Below are 18,849 nucleotides of genomic sequence, written 5' to 3'. Positions count from 1 at the left end.
GAAAAGATGCCCATCAGTCAATCACTAAATGAGACAACATCTCAGAATGTTACCCACGTGTAGACTTTAGGTTTCAGCTGTAGCCAATGGAGTTAGTTCTCCAGGGGGAATGGACACTGATTTTCAGATACCTAATTTCTACCTATATATCAAAACTATCATACTCTGCCTTTTTCTGGTTGTGTTTTTTTTTTTTTTTTTATTGAGATGAAATTTTACAGTAAAACAAACCTGTGCAGAAGTGAAGGTCAAAAATGCTGCAGTTTTTATTCACCCAGGAAGTTGCTTTAAATTAGTGGAAAATAACAACGTTATATCTAAAATTAAAAACTGCAATTTGATCAGAGAGTTTACTCCAATTTTTATGACAGAACTAGAATCAGAACACACAGGCTGATGTCACCCACTGGTCCGTGTCCTTTAGTTCATTAACAGCTTATGATTCTCTATAGTGCTCTTCAACATTCAAATATGGAATAGCCATCTAGTTTCACATTACACATATCTGTTTCTGTTAAACATGCTGTAGTGTGAACAACAACATCAACAAGACACATATACACACTTTGAAACTCACCTCATTTGAAGAGAAGGTTAAAGTGTGTGAACGACCTGACAGATTTGGTTCTGTCACTAACCCTGAAAGTTCACAACTTGGCTTGCTATGGTATGTATCATCTATGACAATTCTACTCTGCAAACAAGTGGAAATAACGTTTTATTAACTCACTCCTTGGAAAAGCAGGTCATAAGGTGACATTCTAATAATTTTGATTTTTGGTTAAAAAAAAACAAACAGTACAACTCAGTTACCTTTAGAACACACATGAAATGCACTAACTACATAAAGCATCTGACTTGTTTTTGTTAAACTTCTGAATTCAAAAAACCACAGTAACAAATTTAAATCAATATCCCCAATAAGAGCACCTTGTGTGCAGAATTGGTCATAATCTGAAATGGTGTTAAAGTACATAAGGAAATACATGTGGTTACTTTTTCAGCAGGCACCCCATGCTTCAGGAGAAGCAATTTAAAATGCATTTGTTGGAATTATTCATGCCAAATTTGTATTAAACTGAAGCCTACACAAGCACTATGAACGTGCTTCAGAAGGTGGTGGTTTTTAATCTCCTGTTGGAGAGATAAAAATCCATCCTAATTGTTTATGGTCATCAGGATTCCCATGGCACATGGGAATACGCCCGTATCTTACAAAGTTTGTGAAAACGAGAACTAGGTTTAGACTAGACTTCACAGCTGCCCACTGTTGAACCACTGTAGTCAACAGTAAAGCAAACGAGATTCAAATTATTTTATTAATAGAGAATACAGAGCTTGCCCAAGGACAAGCTTTCAAAAACCTTTAAATTTTGATTTAAGATACTGTACTGAATTGCAGTTCCTTTAACGGTTTCAACAAGGGTGGTAAAACACTGTAACAGGTTGCCCAGAGAGGTGGTAGATTCCCCATCCCTGGGAACGTTCAAGGTCAGGTTGAACAGACCTCTGAGCAACCTGATCTAGGGGGGTTGGACTAGGTGACCTTTTAAGGTCCCTTCCAACCCAAACTACTCTGTGATTCTGTAATTCAGTTTTGAGGTGGCTGCATTTGAGGCACAGAATCATGTAATCTGAAAATTACTGCATATGAAAAATACCACATAAATGCAAAATATCTTTAGAAGAATTTTTATAGTATATGGACTATATCAAGCTATGTAAAATTTCTTTAAAGTACCAAATAGTGTAAAAATACTACAACAAAACCGAACATTTCAGATGTTAAATAATTACTCAGATGTCTTTAGAAAAACTAGTTTAAATAAACATTAATTATGCAGTTTGACCACCTGAATATATTATTTGCAAAACATAACACTCTTCTGAAATAAAAGATTGTTACTTTAAAAATGAAATTAGTATTTTATTACTTTACTAAAATAATAAATTTGTCAAAGCAAAATTCAGGTTAGAAATATGGCTAAGATACTATCATGTGACTATCACATTGAAAGAATGTAAAATCATACTGAAAGAATGTAAAATCTCCATAGCATTACTCTTTACATTCAGTTATTACACTTAGTCTGTGTTTAAAGGAAGTTTTTGGATCCTTACACCTGGCCTAGCATCTAAAAGCAGCAAGATCTGAAACTTAGCCAACCAGTACTGGTACAACCTCAGGCAGGTTACCTGAGCAGCCTGGGACTCAACCTGAAGACTCTGAAAAAACCTGATGCTACACCTGAATACTTCACAGCATTTTGGTAAAAAATCCTTCTGAAGAATAGTAATGTATCTCTTTTCCAGAATATTCTCTAATTTGATTACCTCCATTTGCAAGTCAGATTGTGACCTGTATGATAGTTTTCTCTAGTGAGTGAAAAATAATTCTGCCAAAAGCATGCATCACATTTTTGCCTTTCTAAAATTTATTTCTCAGCACTATTCTTTGTTGCCTACAAACAGTAAGAAATTACTTTACCATTATTTTCTCTAATTTTCTTTAAGTCTCTAATCAAGTAACTACACTTTTAGGATGCCATACCACACCCCTATATGTATAAATAATCTGAGATTCTAAATTAAGCTGATCTTAAAAGACATTTTTCTTCAGTAAATTATGCTCCCATAAGAGAACTACAGTTTTGCCATTATATTCATTGAGCACTTCTGTATTTGTGTTCTGATTGCAATTTAACCCGAACTCTCAATTTTCTAGATTATTCTATTTTTGTTATGGGAGCATACACTTGATCTTTGCACTCTCTTATACTCTAAATTAATGATACACATTTCCAGCCTCAAATAAACACACCCCAAAACCCAAGAAAAAAACCCATCACCACCATAACGCAACAAACAAAAAAACCCCAAATCACAACTCGAGTTTTCCTGCTTTGTGTGGTACTCTCCATGACTGAAAAATGGTGTTCTATTTACCATGTAGATTATTTTATTAATTACATTATATTTTAGGGACTTCTTTAGTCTTTTAGATGGAAAAATTATTACCAGAAATAATAGAATACTTTGTCCATCAACCTATTCTCAAATTTACGTCAACCCAAACTGAAAATCTATTTAGGAGCTTTTCTTTCAGCCACCCTTCGTTCACTCTTTCTAACTTTACAGAGAAAATCAAGAACAAAAAACCAAACCCAGCATTATGATATTTAAGCAAAAAGCTTAGAAAAAACATGAAGAAAACACAGCAAAAAGTAAAAGCATTTGAGCATCAGTTGTAATGTCTACTCCACTTCCTGCTCCTATTCAGTTTTTAGAAGGAGTAATTTCCTTTCAAGGATTTAGAGTCAATTGCGAAGATTTTTGATCCTTGAAGAACACAGAATTTTGATGGAAGAGGTTTTATAGGCATGCTTTCTATGATTTTAGATACTAGAATATAAATACTTTATACCACACTGCTCTTCCTTGCATCAAAAATGAAACGCTGCGTACAAGCTTACAGAAGCTAAAGAGAGCTCTGGAAAAACAGTGAATATGAACAATATTTATGTGTGTGTATCAGAGAATGGCACTAAATAAAGGGGCAGATAATGCAAAGGGACTAATTTAAGGATGGTGTAGTTCAGAAGTTCCATAAGGCTTAAGAGTCTGCAAGCACTCATCATAGGATTTTAATTCCTGTGTTTCTAGATTTCACAAGCAGCAAGAAGTTGACTCATTACTTTGTGAAACTATAATTTTAAAACTAACTGCAGTATCATTTTAAGAAAACAAAAACCTTCTAGATGCAGTAACTCTTAGAGGCAAATTGTGCAGAAACAGAAACCAGTTAAAATATAATTACATTTCTTACATCATCAATGCTAAAACATAACTACAAAAATTATACACAATGCAAAATACTCATTACAACAGTGAGAGACTTTTTATATGACAAAGTTCTTATTTAAGGGTTTCTACTTTTACCTGTTCTTTAAGAAATGCATTCACATGATCATATGGGATATTACAGACATAAAAGCAGCAAATTGCTGCTACTATTGCTACACTTGCTATATATTGCTTTATTTACACATTTGGAGTTAACACCAACAAAAAGAAGTATTCTTTCCTTAAATTCTGGGAAGATGACTTAGTTCCTGCTTTTATATTGTTTTAGTAACAAGACTCACTGCTGAGTGGTCAAGCACATTTCTTTGTTAGCTTTAATGTCTTTTCATAGCAAAACAAGCCAAAGCCTTGTTACTGTAGTGCAAATGTAATTACCAACTCCAGGTTAAGATCTAGAATGATTAGTCATTCATTCCAAGGAGCAGCCACTGTCACCTTACCATCTTTGTAAGAGACCTCAAACACTGCAAAGTGAAAACGGCCTGACTTTGGAGAGGACAAGTATGATTTTATGATTAATGAATGTATGAGAATCTGTTCTTCAATGGGATCAGCTTTCTGCCATTTTACAAAGCAGGAATATAGCTGGAGACTTGCATAATCTTCCAGCTGCTGTTTTGCAACTGGAACTAAGGAAAAGAGCAGCCAGCAGCAATTACATGCTGCAGCATGAGAAGGAAACAACAAAAAAACCCCCAAACCAGTAGCAAGAAACCAGTTGGAAGGTTTAAGTGATAATCAACTTGGATAAAGTAGACAACAATAAGAAGAAAAGGCTATTATTTCAGGGCAACGAAAAGAAGAGAGCACCCAATCTGGTAAGATCTATACCTTTTTGATGGCCAAAAAGAACTTCTATATATAAAAACCTTACGAGGTGCTTAAGCACATTACAGGTGCTTATAGCAGAAATGCAGCAGTGGGACTTAGAAAAATTATTTGAATCAGAAAGGAAGAATGAAGAGAGGATGAATGGGTTCTTCAGAATCAATGACTTTGAAAGATAAACCTCTGAATGTTTATCTAGACAGAAAACATCTCGATAGCTTTGCTGCAGCCTATTAAGAGATCAACCATGCACTCCTATTTAATCAAAAATTTTATCAAAATATATGCATATACCCTGCAAGATCCTTGGTTATGTACAGAAACACCTTTTGGCCACTGCATGCGTCAACAGAAGCGAACAATGCAGGAGCTGACGCACAGCAGGCAATATTCTATAAAGTTCTGTTCTACTTCAGAGATCAGAAAGTTCCTACTCATATTAAGTTCCTGTGTTACAGTAAAGTACTGGATGGTTCTAAACCCACTTTCTGTAATTTTTAAAAACTACATATGCTGATAACTTAGTCCTATCACAGGGATTGTAAATTTACAAATGAGAAAACAGAAAGTAATTTAAAAAATGTATTAGCCTTTTAATGCAATCAGCATCTGGAAACATGGAAAGCAAACTTATTATCTGCCATCTCTGCAAAATATCAGTGACTCCATGGACTACAACCTGGCAAATTTCTCTTCCAGATATGGAATTTCTCTCTAATAACAGAAGAAAAGGAAAACATGAAAGGGTATTTTGCCCATCCGAAGTAAAGTAAAAATGTGAAACTCAAGAATAAACTTAGCTTATGAGGTTACTCAAATAACTATAATTTTCAATCTAATAAAATCCAAAGGAAACAAGAATGAAGTTAATAAGTTTGTTGGGAACAGTCTTACATTTAGACTTAGTCTTACCAAACATTTAGACAGTGCACACATTAAACTTTTTACTTTTTAAAGCTATTTCTTTCAAATGGTTTTAAACTATAAAGATGGTAACTTTATGGCTACAGACTGAACTCTGTAGTGTCACTTTTAGGACCTGGTTAAAAGGTTTTAAATTATTAGAATTATTTTAAATTATCAGTTACTCAGAAGTGGTTCCTTGGAAGAGACAGTGTTCTATGGACATGCTTCTTGGCTTTCAATACTAAATTTGTTAATGAAAACCAGGATGCTATCCTTTCCCCAACAGTCTGGTATTCCAACCCTACATTCCAGTATGGTAAGAACTGTTTGGCCAACTGTTGGGAAGGCTGACCTCTATTTATGTACACTTCCTCCAAGAACTAGGTTGGGAAACAGATTTGGCTTTTAAAGCTATGCTTTCCTAAAGCTAGTGTTACTTTTAGCGTTATAAACCAGCGAAAAAACATACCCTGCAATTTTTCCTTGTGTTACTTCAGCCTGAATAGCCACTACTGATGTTTCAACTAAACAGGAGGGAACAGGAACACTCACATAGTGTCTGCTTGTGAGGGTTGTAAATTCTCAAACTTCTGCAGCAACGTTTGTAAGAGGTGATGGGGTCATGGACTAAGTCATTAGGTTTCCACATACTAACCACTGATGTTTTTTCTTTATCAAGATGCAACATTTAAATATTCAAAGCACAAATCAGTCATCTTTACCTTGGTTCTGTTCTTCTCTTGACCGTGCTCACAACCATCCTGCCCGCTCTGGGTAACGTGCAGGCTGCTACTAGAAACTGGAGGCTCTTTGTGGCTGTCTCCAAACCAAGAGAAAGGCATGCAAGTAGGAGCAGGGGAATCTGAATCTGATGCAGACAGATTGTTGCCAGAGTCATCCAAGAGTTCTCGGGAACCTCTGAGATAAGCAGATTAAACTGTGTTTAAACAACAATAGAAAAACCTCCATCCCATCCCTCACACACAAAACCCCCGCCTTAAAAACAAGAACAAACTCAAAACACTCAATACTTATTTTCACCAGTTTCACAGCACAACTGATACCTGAACTGATATTTACCTTTAAAGATCCATGCAAAATAATGTGAGTTATTTAACAACACAAATTAAAGAACTTTTGTGGTATTTAGCACAATTAAAAAATTTCAATATACTAATTTAATTTACTTGACATTCATCTTTCTAAGCAAAATAAAGTTTTTATATATAATTTGCTCTGAAGTTTTCTGTGTATTTTTTCTTATTTAATGAGATTAGAAGCTCCTCTCTACATCATTCATCTTCATATAATTTTGTCACTGTTAAACATGACTGTACTTCAAGATCACAGTAAATGATAGTTTTAAAGACATTCTTAGGTTACAAATTTTATGAATGCAACATGTATGTACTGAACTAACAAAATAACTACCTGCTATCCAGAGAACCTCTTAGATTTTCTTTTTCTTGCTTCTTACCCTTGCCCCCAGATTTCCGTAATCCCCTGAAGTGAAAAAACACAAATTTCATACAGCATTTACATTTACACAGTTGCAACATTTTTTTAAATCAGCAAACTAGTTTTTACATTGATTTCAACAGTTACAAAAAGCATCTTGTTACATAAAGCATGATTTTGCAAATTATAGATGCAATTTAAAAAGCTGCCATTCATGTTTTAAGAATGACAGTATCCTTTCAAAGACCACATATAACCAAAATAAAACCAGAAAATGCCCGAACAAACATCGCATATAGCAGATACAACCAAGAGGAAGAACACAGTTTTATTGCTATATAAGTATTCCTATGCAGTGCACAGTGACTTGAGCCAAGTCACTACCTACACTATCTGTGTGTGAAATAAGTTATCATTTTTATGTTATATATTACGATGCATTTGTGGCAGTACAAGTTTAAGTCTTCAGTGTTAGATGCCTTCAACGAGCTTTATACCTTTCTCCAAAGGAGCAAGGCTTACTGCAAAATGTAGCAACTCTTCTCTCAAATCCCCAGAGTTCAGTTACCACACTATTTCCAGACAATATGCAGCTTGCACTTCTGTTTTACCCCTGTGGGCAACCTCATTTTTTAAATGAAACTCAGAAATCTGCTCATGCCTGCCTCCAAGGAACAGTTCAGTAAGCAGAGACTATAGCCAAAGCTATGTAATGACACCTTCTGCTGTAGAAGGAATTAAGGCAAGAAAGGTATCTATTTCATAGAATAACACCAGCAGGACATAACATTAGAGTTTAGGCACCAACAATATTTTGGCATAAAACTATGCATGTATTTGCAATTTAGTGTATTCAGTGGTGTATTCATATAAAAACTGAAGAACCCCAAGAAATTCTTTGACAGGAAAAAAGTATAGATAAATGAAGTCAAAATGTGGTAGAAACATGAAAGGAGCAATACAAATTCAAGATGATCAAGACTCTATCCAGTGATGTTGCTATGAAGTAGCATTACTGGATTTCTTCAACATTTTATTATTTAGATAACATGATATTCTCAAAAGTAACACAGGGCACCATTTTTGTCTGAAGGAACAAGAGTAAAATCTTACCCAAAATCTGGAAATCTCCTTTTGGACTTCCCTGATGATGTTCCTTCATTTGTTTCTACTGTCCTGTCTTCATTTTTCTTTTCTTCTGCTTTCCACAGAGGGGTGAAAAATAAAAACATTATTCTAAAAATACCTGCAAGTTTCAAGTACTAATGACAATGCTTGTAAGTGAGATACTAAAACCTGAGTGACCATGTTAAAATTCACATTCTCACATGCAGACACTAGCTGAAAATACAACTGCCATATCAACCTAAGTTATTCTCTATGACATCTTCCCATCATTCTGGTTGTGCTGTGACACTGAAAAATGGCAACACAACAGTTACTTATGACTGTTCGAAAATACTGCTTTTGATAAACAGAATTATTATATGATAGAATTCTATACTGCCTACAGAAAGATAAGATTTGCCACAGTATTTTGCTTCAATGAATTACAAACAAAAGATAGGTTTAGAAAAAAGTATCTTAAACTATCTCCTCCTTTTGCAAAATGTCAACTTCAAAATACACAAAATAGATAATTAAAACTAGATGATTGGTATAGGATGCATGAAAGAAACTAATTTTTAAAGCAACAGTTGAGCAAGTAGAGCATTTAATCATCCTTTATTACGCTTGAAGTATTATAGATGTTCCTTTTGTAATTTTTTCTGGTTCAGTAGTTTAGGCCAGTTACTTCAAACGTGGGCTGTGTATGCAAGCTGCCAGCTCCAGAAAGTGTGCCTAACCAACATGACAGTCAGTACCTGAAGAACAGACAGATCCTAACAAGCTGAGTTTCTTGGATAAGGTATACAAATTATGACAATTCTAAAGAAACAACTGGGACTTCGAAGCTCCTCCAACACCCATATTTTCAAAACTGCATACAACGCCTCTTAGGATCCAATTTTTCACCAAATAAAACATGTTCAATACCAACTTTTCAATAATTAAATAAAATTAGGTGATGAACTTAAGCATCACACTACCACTATTCAGTGGATTGCAACAGATTACTGCAAGTTCTAAATGTACTTACTTTTAAGTTCTCAGGCTACTAGATGTTCTTTAAATAATTGAAATATGTTTTGTATTGCAAATTAGGTGTTTCATAACTAAGCTGCTTGTGAAAGAGATGCTATCTGCTTTTTGTGAGACAAAGTAGACTTTTAAGTTCTGCCTTCAAGACAACTCCTGACATGAAGTAATGTACACAGATGCCTTCAAGGACCATAAAATCCAAAAATCGTGTTTATTACACAAAACTAAAGACAATTCCCTACCACTTCATCAGCTAATAATACTTCCAGAAACATGTAATGATTACCTCAAAGCTGACATACTGAATTATCAGGATAGTCAAGAGTTTATCCCATTTTGGTTTTTTTTGGCATATCTGATCAGTAGTTTCTGATCAACATCAGAACTTTAGTTGATTAGTTAACCACTCTTTCTAAACATGTAACAACCAATAAATTATTAACTAGAATTAAACTCGTTATTTTTTCTGTCAACTTAAATATAAAAGCAATAGAATTACTTTTAATATTGACATTTGTTTCCACCTCTATTTCCAGAGGTAATATTTAAGAAAAGAGGTAATTTCTTAAATGCAACACAATAGGTTAAAATACAGACTGATCCATGAATGCATGGGAAGGTAATAGAAAGGATTATTGCAACGAAATAATAGGTAGACATTTAAATATGGTTAGAGAGCAACAATCTAGCAGAAAGTAGCATTTGCCCACAAAGAGTAAGCTCTTTATAGTAATCCTCATCTTTGATGTACTCCATTAATTAGCTCCTCCGGGGGCCAATTTTAAAAAAAAAGAAAAAAAAAAAAAAGGTGTTTGCAATGCTTCTGCTACCACAAAAAAAATGTAGAAAAGAAAGCAAAATCAATATATTTATATATTAGGTACTTGTTTTGATAAATGGTTTGATTTTTTTTTAAACTAACAGAATCACAGAATATGCTGAGTTGGAAAGGACCCACAAGGATCATCGAGTCTAACTCCTGGCCCTACACAGAACCATCCCCAAGAGTCACACCATGTGCCTGAGAGCATTGTCCAAATGCTTCTTGAATTCTGGCAAGCTTGATGCTGTGACCACTTCCCTGGGCAGGCTGTTTCAGTGCCCAGCCACCCTCTGGGTGAAGAATCTTTTTCTAGTATCCAACCCAAACCTCCCCTGACACAACTTCAGGCCATTCTCTGGGGTCCTGTCACTGGTCACCACAGAGATGAGATCAGTGCCTGCCCCTCCTCTTCCCCTCACAAGGAAGTTGTAACTGCAGTGAGGTCTCCCCTCAGTCTCCTCCAACTGAACAGACCACGTGCCCTCAGCCGCTCCTCACACGGCTTCCCCTCAAGGCCCTTCAACACCTTCATTGCCCTCCTTTGGACACTCTCTAATAGCTTAATGTCTTTCTTGTATTGCTGGGTTAGAACTATTTTTAAGACTTTATAGAAACACAAATTGAGGAGAGCATAAAATAAATCCTGTTTCAGGGTACTAAAAGAAGGGTTTTTCTGAGCTATATAGAAAAGACAGCAAGTATCATCTGCCTTTATACATTTGTGCTAGCTGATTACAGAAAATATCAAACTTTTAAAAGATTATATTAGATGCCTTTTCCAATTATTCATAAGAAAAAAAGCCAAGTATTTCCATCAAATAATGCTTAATAGTGACTAGGTTGATTATAAACCCTTAAGTCTTACCCTTGGCCTCTTTCCCTTTCCCTTTTGCCTCTCTTTGTTTAACATTCTTGAGATACCCTTGAGGAGAACTTGGAGTCATCTCTTCAGGAGGAGGTGAACGAGGAGTGGTGGTGCTATTTTCATTGCTTGGTTTGTGTACTGGAGAAGAGTGTGTGGAAGCAGAAGGACTTGACTCTAGAGGACTTTCTGTGCTTTCTCTTTTTTCCAGCTTTTCACTCTTTCGATCTGAGTCATCCAAGCGTGGGAGAGGTAATTTTTCACTTGTTTCTAAGGTCTTGGTTAAGTACACAGTGGAAAGTTCTCTGTTGAGAACAGTATCTTCTGAATCCTCATCCTTCAACAAAGTCAAAAGTCATTTTACAATAAACATGACATATACTCATTTACTGTATGATCTTTTACCAGGATGGAAGGATACGCAATGCTACACAAAGTTGATCAGTTCTGAAAATTTTCTGAATGTACTCGCTTGTGGAGACCATCTTGAAACTCATTTTATAGGCTTTCTGTTATCCACCTTTATATAGATCTTTTTGCACATCAAAAACCATCTTTTTCTAGTCAAGTCAGAAATGTTCTGTTACACCTTGGCCATTCCAATTCAATGTAACCACTTTTCAGTCTAACTGAATTAGTTCAGTGTTCTCCTTCTATGACAGGCTCCCTCACATACCGACTATATACACCTCAGTTCTTCCACTGTTTTCCAGAAACATGATAGAACGTTTTACTGGTATACTTCTTGTGAACTTAAATGATGACTTATGGAGTAATGAAGCATTTCAGAAGTATTTAGTTTTTGAAGAAATCTGGTAACTAACTTGTTTCAGAATAAGATAAATGAGTATATTTCACAACATATCACTGTATCAAAATCTCAGTAAGCAGAATACAACAAGCTTGCACAGTTCTTTGCTAACTTCAAATTAACTGTGCCACAAAAATATGCCAGAGTTCACATATATGGTATGAACCCAAAAAGGGTTTTTTCACTTGATACAGCATAAAAATATGATGCTTTGGCACAGCCTGAATGAAGCATGGACAACACTTAAAATTGCAAATACCGATAAAACTCAACACATATTCAGGTTCCTGTATGCATAATTATCTACAAATATCAGTACCTGTAGATTTGCAGTCTGTTGTCCAGCCCCAAGAGATTCCTTCAGCTTTGATCGAGAAGGTGGCTGGCGTTTCACTTTCAAAGCAAGCTGAGCTTTTGCTTTGTGGGCACTGGTGTCTAATCTGGGAGTATCCCCAACAAAAGCATCAAAATCTGCAACAAATAGGAACTTCTTTAAAAAACCAAGCAAATAAAACAGCACAAACTGGTAGGGAAGTTCACCAACCCACTGTCCAGAAAAATATTCGGAATTTAGATCAGAATTATTCTACCTGTTAACCATTACTATATGAAAATACTCTTTATATTATACTACACTATTTTAACACATTCTGATAGCAATTTCTAGTTAATTTGAAATATACTTCTATTCAACTTCTTCAATTAAAAATAAAAAATCCAACAGAACGTAATTGTATTATGGCTTGAAAACTGAATTTTATTTTCAAATAGACGAAAATTTGTGCCCTGAGTGTATTTTTCTATTCTCGTTCTTTAAGATAGAAACTCACATAAGCATTTACTACATATTTTAAAAATATGATTCTTACTTGAGCCTCCATCCGATATTTTATAACTTTCTGGGCACAAAATTAAAAAGGAAAAAACCATAGCAAGTTTTCCTGTAAATCACAGCTTAAAACTAATGGGATTTTAACTGACATAACTCAGTGTTTTAGTCCGACTAATATTATTGATTTCACTGACAGAGAATCTGAGGAACAGTTAAAATGGTTGCCTCTCTGTCTGTCTCCTCTTTCCCACAACATTTAAGAAATACATTACAACAATACTGAAAATGTTGGGGGAACCTAAACTCAGCTATCCACACTGGCTCAGGTCAAATATTTACCCAGTCACTATGAAACAGCAAACACTTCACTTCTTGGAAGAACAAAAAAACCAATACACATGTAAATCCTCCTAATTTTTGTTATAGGCAAATCAAAAATCCTACAACCTACTTACCAGAAATGAGCATATCTAAAGAATTTATTCTGTCTTCTATTGATTTAGTTTCTTTTTCATTTTCTTCTTTTATCTTTGGCTGTTCGTTAGGTTGGCCTGGACTTTGACAGCCATCTTCCAATAAACTGCCACGTTCAAAAACATAAGGTATTTTCTCATATACTTTTAATTTAGTTTCAAGTTCCGAAATCTGCAGGAATTAAAATTCAGTGAGATACAATTCTCCAAAAATTCAAAAGTTTATTTCAAAATATAATATTGCTTTACTTTTTCCTGATATATTTTCAGTTGTTCTGCATATTTCTGGTCTCTCTCTTCAAGTAGCCTTGAATGCTCTTCTTCTTTCTTCATAAATTCTATTTCTCTGGTGAAAGAAATATATACATATCTATGAAACAGTAATACACAGAAATGTAGAAAAATACATAAAATAGAAATATGCACAACTGCATTTACTAAAAAACATTCCATTAGCAAATGGAGACAAAAATCAGCCTGTAAGGTATAACTGATCCATTAATCCTGTAATGTCATAAAATGACCTATGTATTGTATGCTTCTACTGTCTTCAAAAGAAAATACATATGACTATCATTTACTCTGAGCAGAAAAAGGATGTGTGGCAACACTTTTTCTGCAAAGTTACAACCATCTCTCAACTTCTAAAAGTGGCAAGTTGTATACATATTTAAGCCTGAAATACATGCACAACTCCAATCATTACATCTTACTCTCTTCCACAAAGATACATGCACACACAGTATTTTCCTTCCAAAAGCAATGGTAAAATTCTTTGTAGGAAAATAAATTGCATTTCAAGTTTCTACTTGGTTCATCCTACAGAAGTTGCGATGGCTGAGTTTTACAAAAAGAAACAATGACTACGAAAAGGAAACAAAAATAAAAAGTTGGTTTTGGCTGCATCATATGGAATGACATATAAAACCAGGAAATAAGCATAAAACATCTACAAAATATGCAAAAGCTTCAGGGACAGTCAAATGAATAATGGGAATTTGCTTAACAGTGAAGAAATGGAAACTAGCATGTTAGCAGTCATCTTAACGTACTTTTGAACTTCCATGCGGATAAGCTTGGGAGGAGAGGGGAAAGGAGACCTTTAAAAAGCTCACCAACCAGCACAAAAATGTATTGTTAAAAGTAACATTTCTGGATGTGGACTACAGAGCAAAAGACTACATAAACTGCCTTTAAAAATAAATAGCAAGTAGAGAAATCGGGGACAAGAGAATTATATGCTTACAGTAACTATCAAAAGCAAGAGTTGTGTTCTGTATTATCAAGACACATCTACAAATATTTTGCAATTAGCTGTTGTTTAGCTAAGAGGAAAGAAGGTAGAACAATTAGACACAACTGCAGGACAACAGCATTCAAGTCTTATACAGGTGTATCTAATAAGCAATATTACTCCTACTCCAAGCCCATTAACAGATTGAAGATACTGTTTTCATGCTGCCATTTTATTGGGATAGATACATATCCAAAACTCAATTTTTCTCATAATTCCTGTTACTCCCCCGACAAAATATAACTTCCAACTCAGACTGAATCACATGTATCTGACTTTTATTAAATATCCTCTGATGCCTACTCTATCTGGAACATATAAATCAGTCAAAGGGTTTTTCATAAACACCAAATTTTCCACAAACACCTCATGTCAAATTTCAAGTAGTCCTTCCAAAAGTATAGATGCATTACAGCTTCTCAAGTAAGTTGTTTTAAAAAAATTGTTATTGAAATATTAAATAATTGTTCCTAAGGTAAGAATCAAAAGCAACAGCAAAATTTCTGGAGAACCTTTCCAGAAGTCGGTGACTTAAGGTATGGAAGAATTCAGCATTTATAGCCCACTGCTTCCCTAAACTCTGATAAATGAAAACAAAGCACATTAAGCAAATCCTACCCCTGGGTATCGTTGACAGCTTTCCCTATAATGTACAAAACATACAAGCAATAAATAGAGACCTAGTATTTTGGGGTACTTACTTTTGTTGGTAATCTTTAAGCAATTTCTTGGCCTTGCTGTATTTCTTTTCGAGGGCATCACATTGTTCTTGAGTCTCTCTAAGATGCTCATTCACTGTTTTGCATAAATTTTGTGCCTCTAACCAGTAGGTCTCTAACTTTTTAATTTTCTCTTTGCTTTCATCCAAGTTTTGCTGTAGCTGGGCTCGATTAAATTTCCATTCATTTTTTTCAGCTTCAACAATTTTTAACTGAAAAGATTAATACTTAAGGAATTAATCTAAACTAAAAGATGAAATAAAAATCAGTTGTTCATACACGTTTAAGTAGAGAATAGCTAATAACAATTACATACTTATCAGTAATATTAAAACCAAACACAACTGTTAAAGTAATCATGTCAACTCTTCCAACCCTTGCTAATCCAAGCAAGTTTAGCACTGAAACCCAAGAGCTTTTCACTGCTTCCTCATTGGTATCACTTTTTTCTAGAGAGATAAAATGAGCAGTACCATTATTGTCAGTTTATATTGTTCCAGATCTCACTATATCTTTAGCTCCGGAGAGTCCTATTTTGAATACCTTCAAAGGCAACCAGAGATAAAGAATAATAACCTGTATAAGACAAGCTCCCTGTCCTACTACTTTGTTACCAATCACTTTTTGAATAAAGCTAATGAGACCAGATGATCTTCCCTGGTATTTTATACGTGACTGGAGTGCCCTGTTGGATGGTTACAGGCTCTTCAGGAGGGATAGGCAGGGCAGAAGAGGCAGAGGCATGGCACTGTATGTAATGAAGGGTTAGAATGTATGGAGCTCACAGTTGGCAATGCACAGTTGGGAGCCTCTGGGTAAGAATCAAGGGACAAACAAAAAATGCGGATGTCATTGTGGGAGTCTGCTATAGACCTCCTGTCCAGGATGACGATGCCAACAAATTATTCTCTGAGGAACTGATGGACACTGTCAAATCAACCTGCCCTTGCCCTTATGGGGGACTTCAGCTTGCCAGAAATTAACTGGGAGCATCACACAACTGGTACAACCCGAGCCAGAAGACTCCTAAAAACCTGGATGACAACAGTCCTAAGGGAGCCGACTCAGAAAGATGCCCTCCTTGATCTGCTGCTTGTCAACAGAGGGGATCTCCTGAGTGAACTGGAGATTGGTTGTCATGTAAAATCTCTGTTGACAGGAGGAAAAGTGCCAATAAAACCTCAACTCTGAACATGATCACAGCAGATTTCAGGCTGCTCATAAAGTTAGTAAGTAAGGTCTCCTGGGAAAATGTTTTTGCAGGTGCTGGGGTCCATCAGCACTGGTCGCTTTTCAAACATCACCTCCTAAGGGCACAGGAGCAGCAATTCCCAAATGCTGGAAATCAAGAAGGTCAGGCAGAAGGCTGGCTTGGCTGAGCAGGCATCTTTTGGAAATAAGGCATAAAAGGGAAGTGTATGCTCAGTGGAAGCAAGGTCAACTGACATGGGAAGAACAGAGATTCTGCTTGTCATTGTAGAGAAAATTCATGCAGCCAAAGCTCAGCTGGAGTTGAAGCTGCCAGAAAAGTTGGGGACGGTAAAAAGAGTTTTTTCAAATATATTAATGGCAATAGGCAGTGTAGAAATATCATTGGCCTGTTACAGGATGAGGATGGTCACCTCCCAAACAGGGACAGACAAGGCAGAGGTGTTTAATGTTTTCTTTGCCTCTGTCTTCAACATGGATGATGGGCCAAGGGGGTCTCAGTGCCCTGAGCTGGAGGACCATGACTGAGAGAATCATCAACTCCCAGTTGACTCTGAAATGTGCAGGATCTGCTGCTCCAGCTGGATCCCTGCAAATCTATGGAGCCTGAAGAGATTCATCCCAGAATCCTCAAAGAGCTGCTGATGTCATCTCAAAGCCCCTCTTGACGATTTATGAGTGGCCTTGGGAATCTGGATGGGTTCCAGCTGATTGGAAGCTGGTGAATGTTGTCTCGATTTTCAAGGAGGGCAAGGAGATCCTTGGAAACTACAGGCCTGTCAGTCTCACCTCAGTGCCTGGTAAAGTGCCTGTGCTCTTCAACATCTTCATAAAGGACTTGGAGACAGGACTGGAAGGAATACTAGGCAAATTTGGAGACGACACAAAACTGGGAGGAGTTGTTAAATCCCTCAAAGGCCCTGTAGAGAGATCTGGACAAATGAGAGGGCTGGGCAATCATCAACCATATGAAGTTCAACAAGGGAAAGTGCTGGATTCTGCACCTGCAATGGGGCAACCCTGTATGTCCATACAGACTGGGGAATGAGATGCTGGAAAGCAGTGCCATGGAAAGCAACCTGGGGGTTCAGGTCGATGGCAAGTTGAATATGAGTCAGCAGTGCCCTGGCAGCCAGGAGGGCCAACTGTGTCCTGCGGGGCATCAGGCCCAGCACTGCCAGCCGGTCGAGGGAGGGGATTGTCCCGCTCTGCTCTGCACTGGGGTGTCCTCACCTTGAATATTGTGTGCAGTTTTGGGCACCACAATATAAGAAAGACATTAAGATACTAGAGAGTGTCCAAAGGAGGGCAACGAAGGTGGTGAAGGGCCTTGAGGGGAAGCTGTGTGAGGAGCAGCTGAGGGCATGTGGTATGTTCAGTTGGAGGAGACAGAGGGGAGACTTCATTGCTGTTACAACTTCCTTGTGAGGGGAAGAGGAGGGGCAGGTATTGATCTTTTCTCTGTGGTGACCAGTGACAGGACCCCAGGGAATGGCCAGAAGTTGTGTCCAGGAAGGTTTAGGTTGGATATTAAAAAGAGGTTCTTCACTTAGAGGGTGGTTGGATGCTGGAACAGGCTCCCTGGGGAAGTGGTCACAGCACCAAGACTGCCAGAGTTCAAAAGAAGCATTTGGACAATGCTCTCAGGCACATGGTGTGACTCCTGGGGATGGTCCTGTGTAGGGCAAGGAGTTGAGCTTGATCATTACGGGTCTCTTCCAACTTGGCATGTTCTGTGATTCTGTAACATTGGTCTTCCTAATAAATGACATACACATGGTTTGCCTTCCTTGAGCTAATGTACAAAACCACCAAACGTTCCCCCAATAAACGAAAGGGATGCCACCCCTTCAGCTGGACAGCAGCCACATTATGAAAGGAAACAGACAAGATGCAGCCTAGTTTGTAAGTGTCCTCACTTTTACAGTGAGGAAATCACTGCTTTTGAAGCCAGTTAAGATCACCTGCTGATCGAACAGAGATGTTGAAAGACTAAGAATTTCTTGAATTAAAAGTGGGGCTGTAAGTTGTACTAACACCGACATTTTTAACAGCTTTTTGGCAACCCAGTGGGGCCAAATTTCAAGAATACTGCAAAGACAAGGAGCACTGTTGGAAATCAAAACTGGAACTATCATATCACCAAGTAGTTTTGTCTGCCTTGCGTCTCTACACTTGGGAGTTCTCAACAATTGCAGAGTGCACGAAAGACCCCAATAGATACTGCTATTGAAAATTATTGCAATCTGAAGAACTATCCCCTCCCCACTTGCTACCTGCTCCCAGCAATGTGCTGCAGCTTGTCCTAAGGTATGCATTTCTGAGCAAGGCAATGCAGATGGAAAATGGAATAAAAGAAGCTGCTCTCCCACAAGTAATATTTCCAGAAAAAGGCCACACACAAATCTGCATCAGTGGAAAAAGCAGCAAAAAAGAATGAGAAACCCTTTCTCAGAATAAGCAGAAGCATTGAATGAATCCTCACCAAAAAAAAAAAAGCTGGAACAAACTCTCTGCCCAGAGCAGGTCAAAACTTTGAGGACGGAAAGAGGGGAAACAGGGTAAAAGAAATAACTTTCTGGTAACAAAGACAGCCACAAACCATTGTCTGCAAGAACCAAATCTAAA

General features: G+C 36.8%; 1 protein-coding gene across 8 annotated transcripts in view; it reads right to left on the bottom strand.

Moving 5' to 3' along the window:
- Nucleotides 1-18,849, bottom strand: part of LOC113943964 (neurabin-1-like) — a 44,139-nt gene that overhangs the window by 7,768 nt on the left and 17,522 nt on the right. For 4 of the 8 annotated variants that reach the window (XR_003526526.1, XR_003526527.1, XM_027636414.1 and 1 more), the window contains exons 9-17: nucleotides 14,995-15,224; nucleotides 13,249-13,345; nucleotides 12,982-13,171; nucleotides 12,014-12,165; nucleotides 10,887-11,220; nucleotides 8,170-8,257; nucleotides 7,030-7,101; nucleotides 6,321-6,516; nucleotides 578-694 (exon numbers count right to left, since the gene is read on the bottom strand). Coding sequence is in view for 5 of the 8 variants with exons in the window: in XM_027636414.1 (XP_027492215.1) it covers nucleotides 578-694; nucleotides 6,321-6,516; nucleotides 7,030-7,101; nucleotides 8,170-8,257; nucleotides 10,887-11,220; nucleotides 12,014-12,165; nucleotides 12,982-13,171; nucleotides 13,249-13,345; nucleotides 14,995-15,224 (1,476 nt within the window). In the remaining 3 variants the exon portion in view is untranslated. The remainder of the gene's footprint in view (nucleotides 1-577; nucleotides 695-6,320; nucleotides 6,517-7,029; nucleotides 7,102-8,169; nucleotides 8,258-10,886; nucleotides 11,221-12,013; nucleotides 12,166-12,981; nucleotides 13,172-13,248; nucleotides 13,346-14,994; nucleotides 15,225-18,849) is intronic. The other 4 variants (XR_003526528.1, XM_027636416.1, XM_027636417.1 and 1 more) reach the window with 4 other exon arrangements.

The sequence above is a fragment of the Corapipo altera genome, unplaced genomic scaffold (assembly GCF_003945725.1).
Source record: "Corapipo altera isolate COAL_440 unplaced genomic scaffold, ASM394572v1 45, whole genome shotgun sequence".
In the NCBI taxonomy this organism is placed as follows: Eukaryota; Metazoa; Chordata; class Aves; order Passeriformes; family Pipridae; genus Corapipo; species Corapipo altera.
This window is presented reverse-complemented; position numbering and strand designations above follow the sequence as displayed.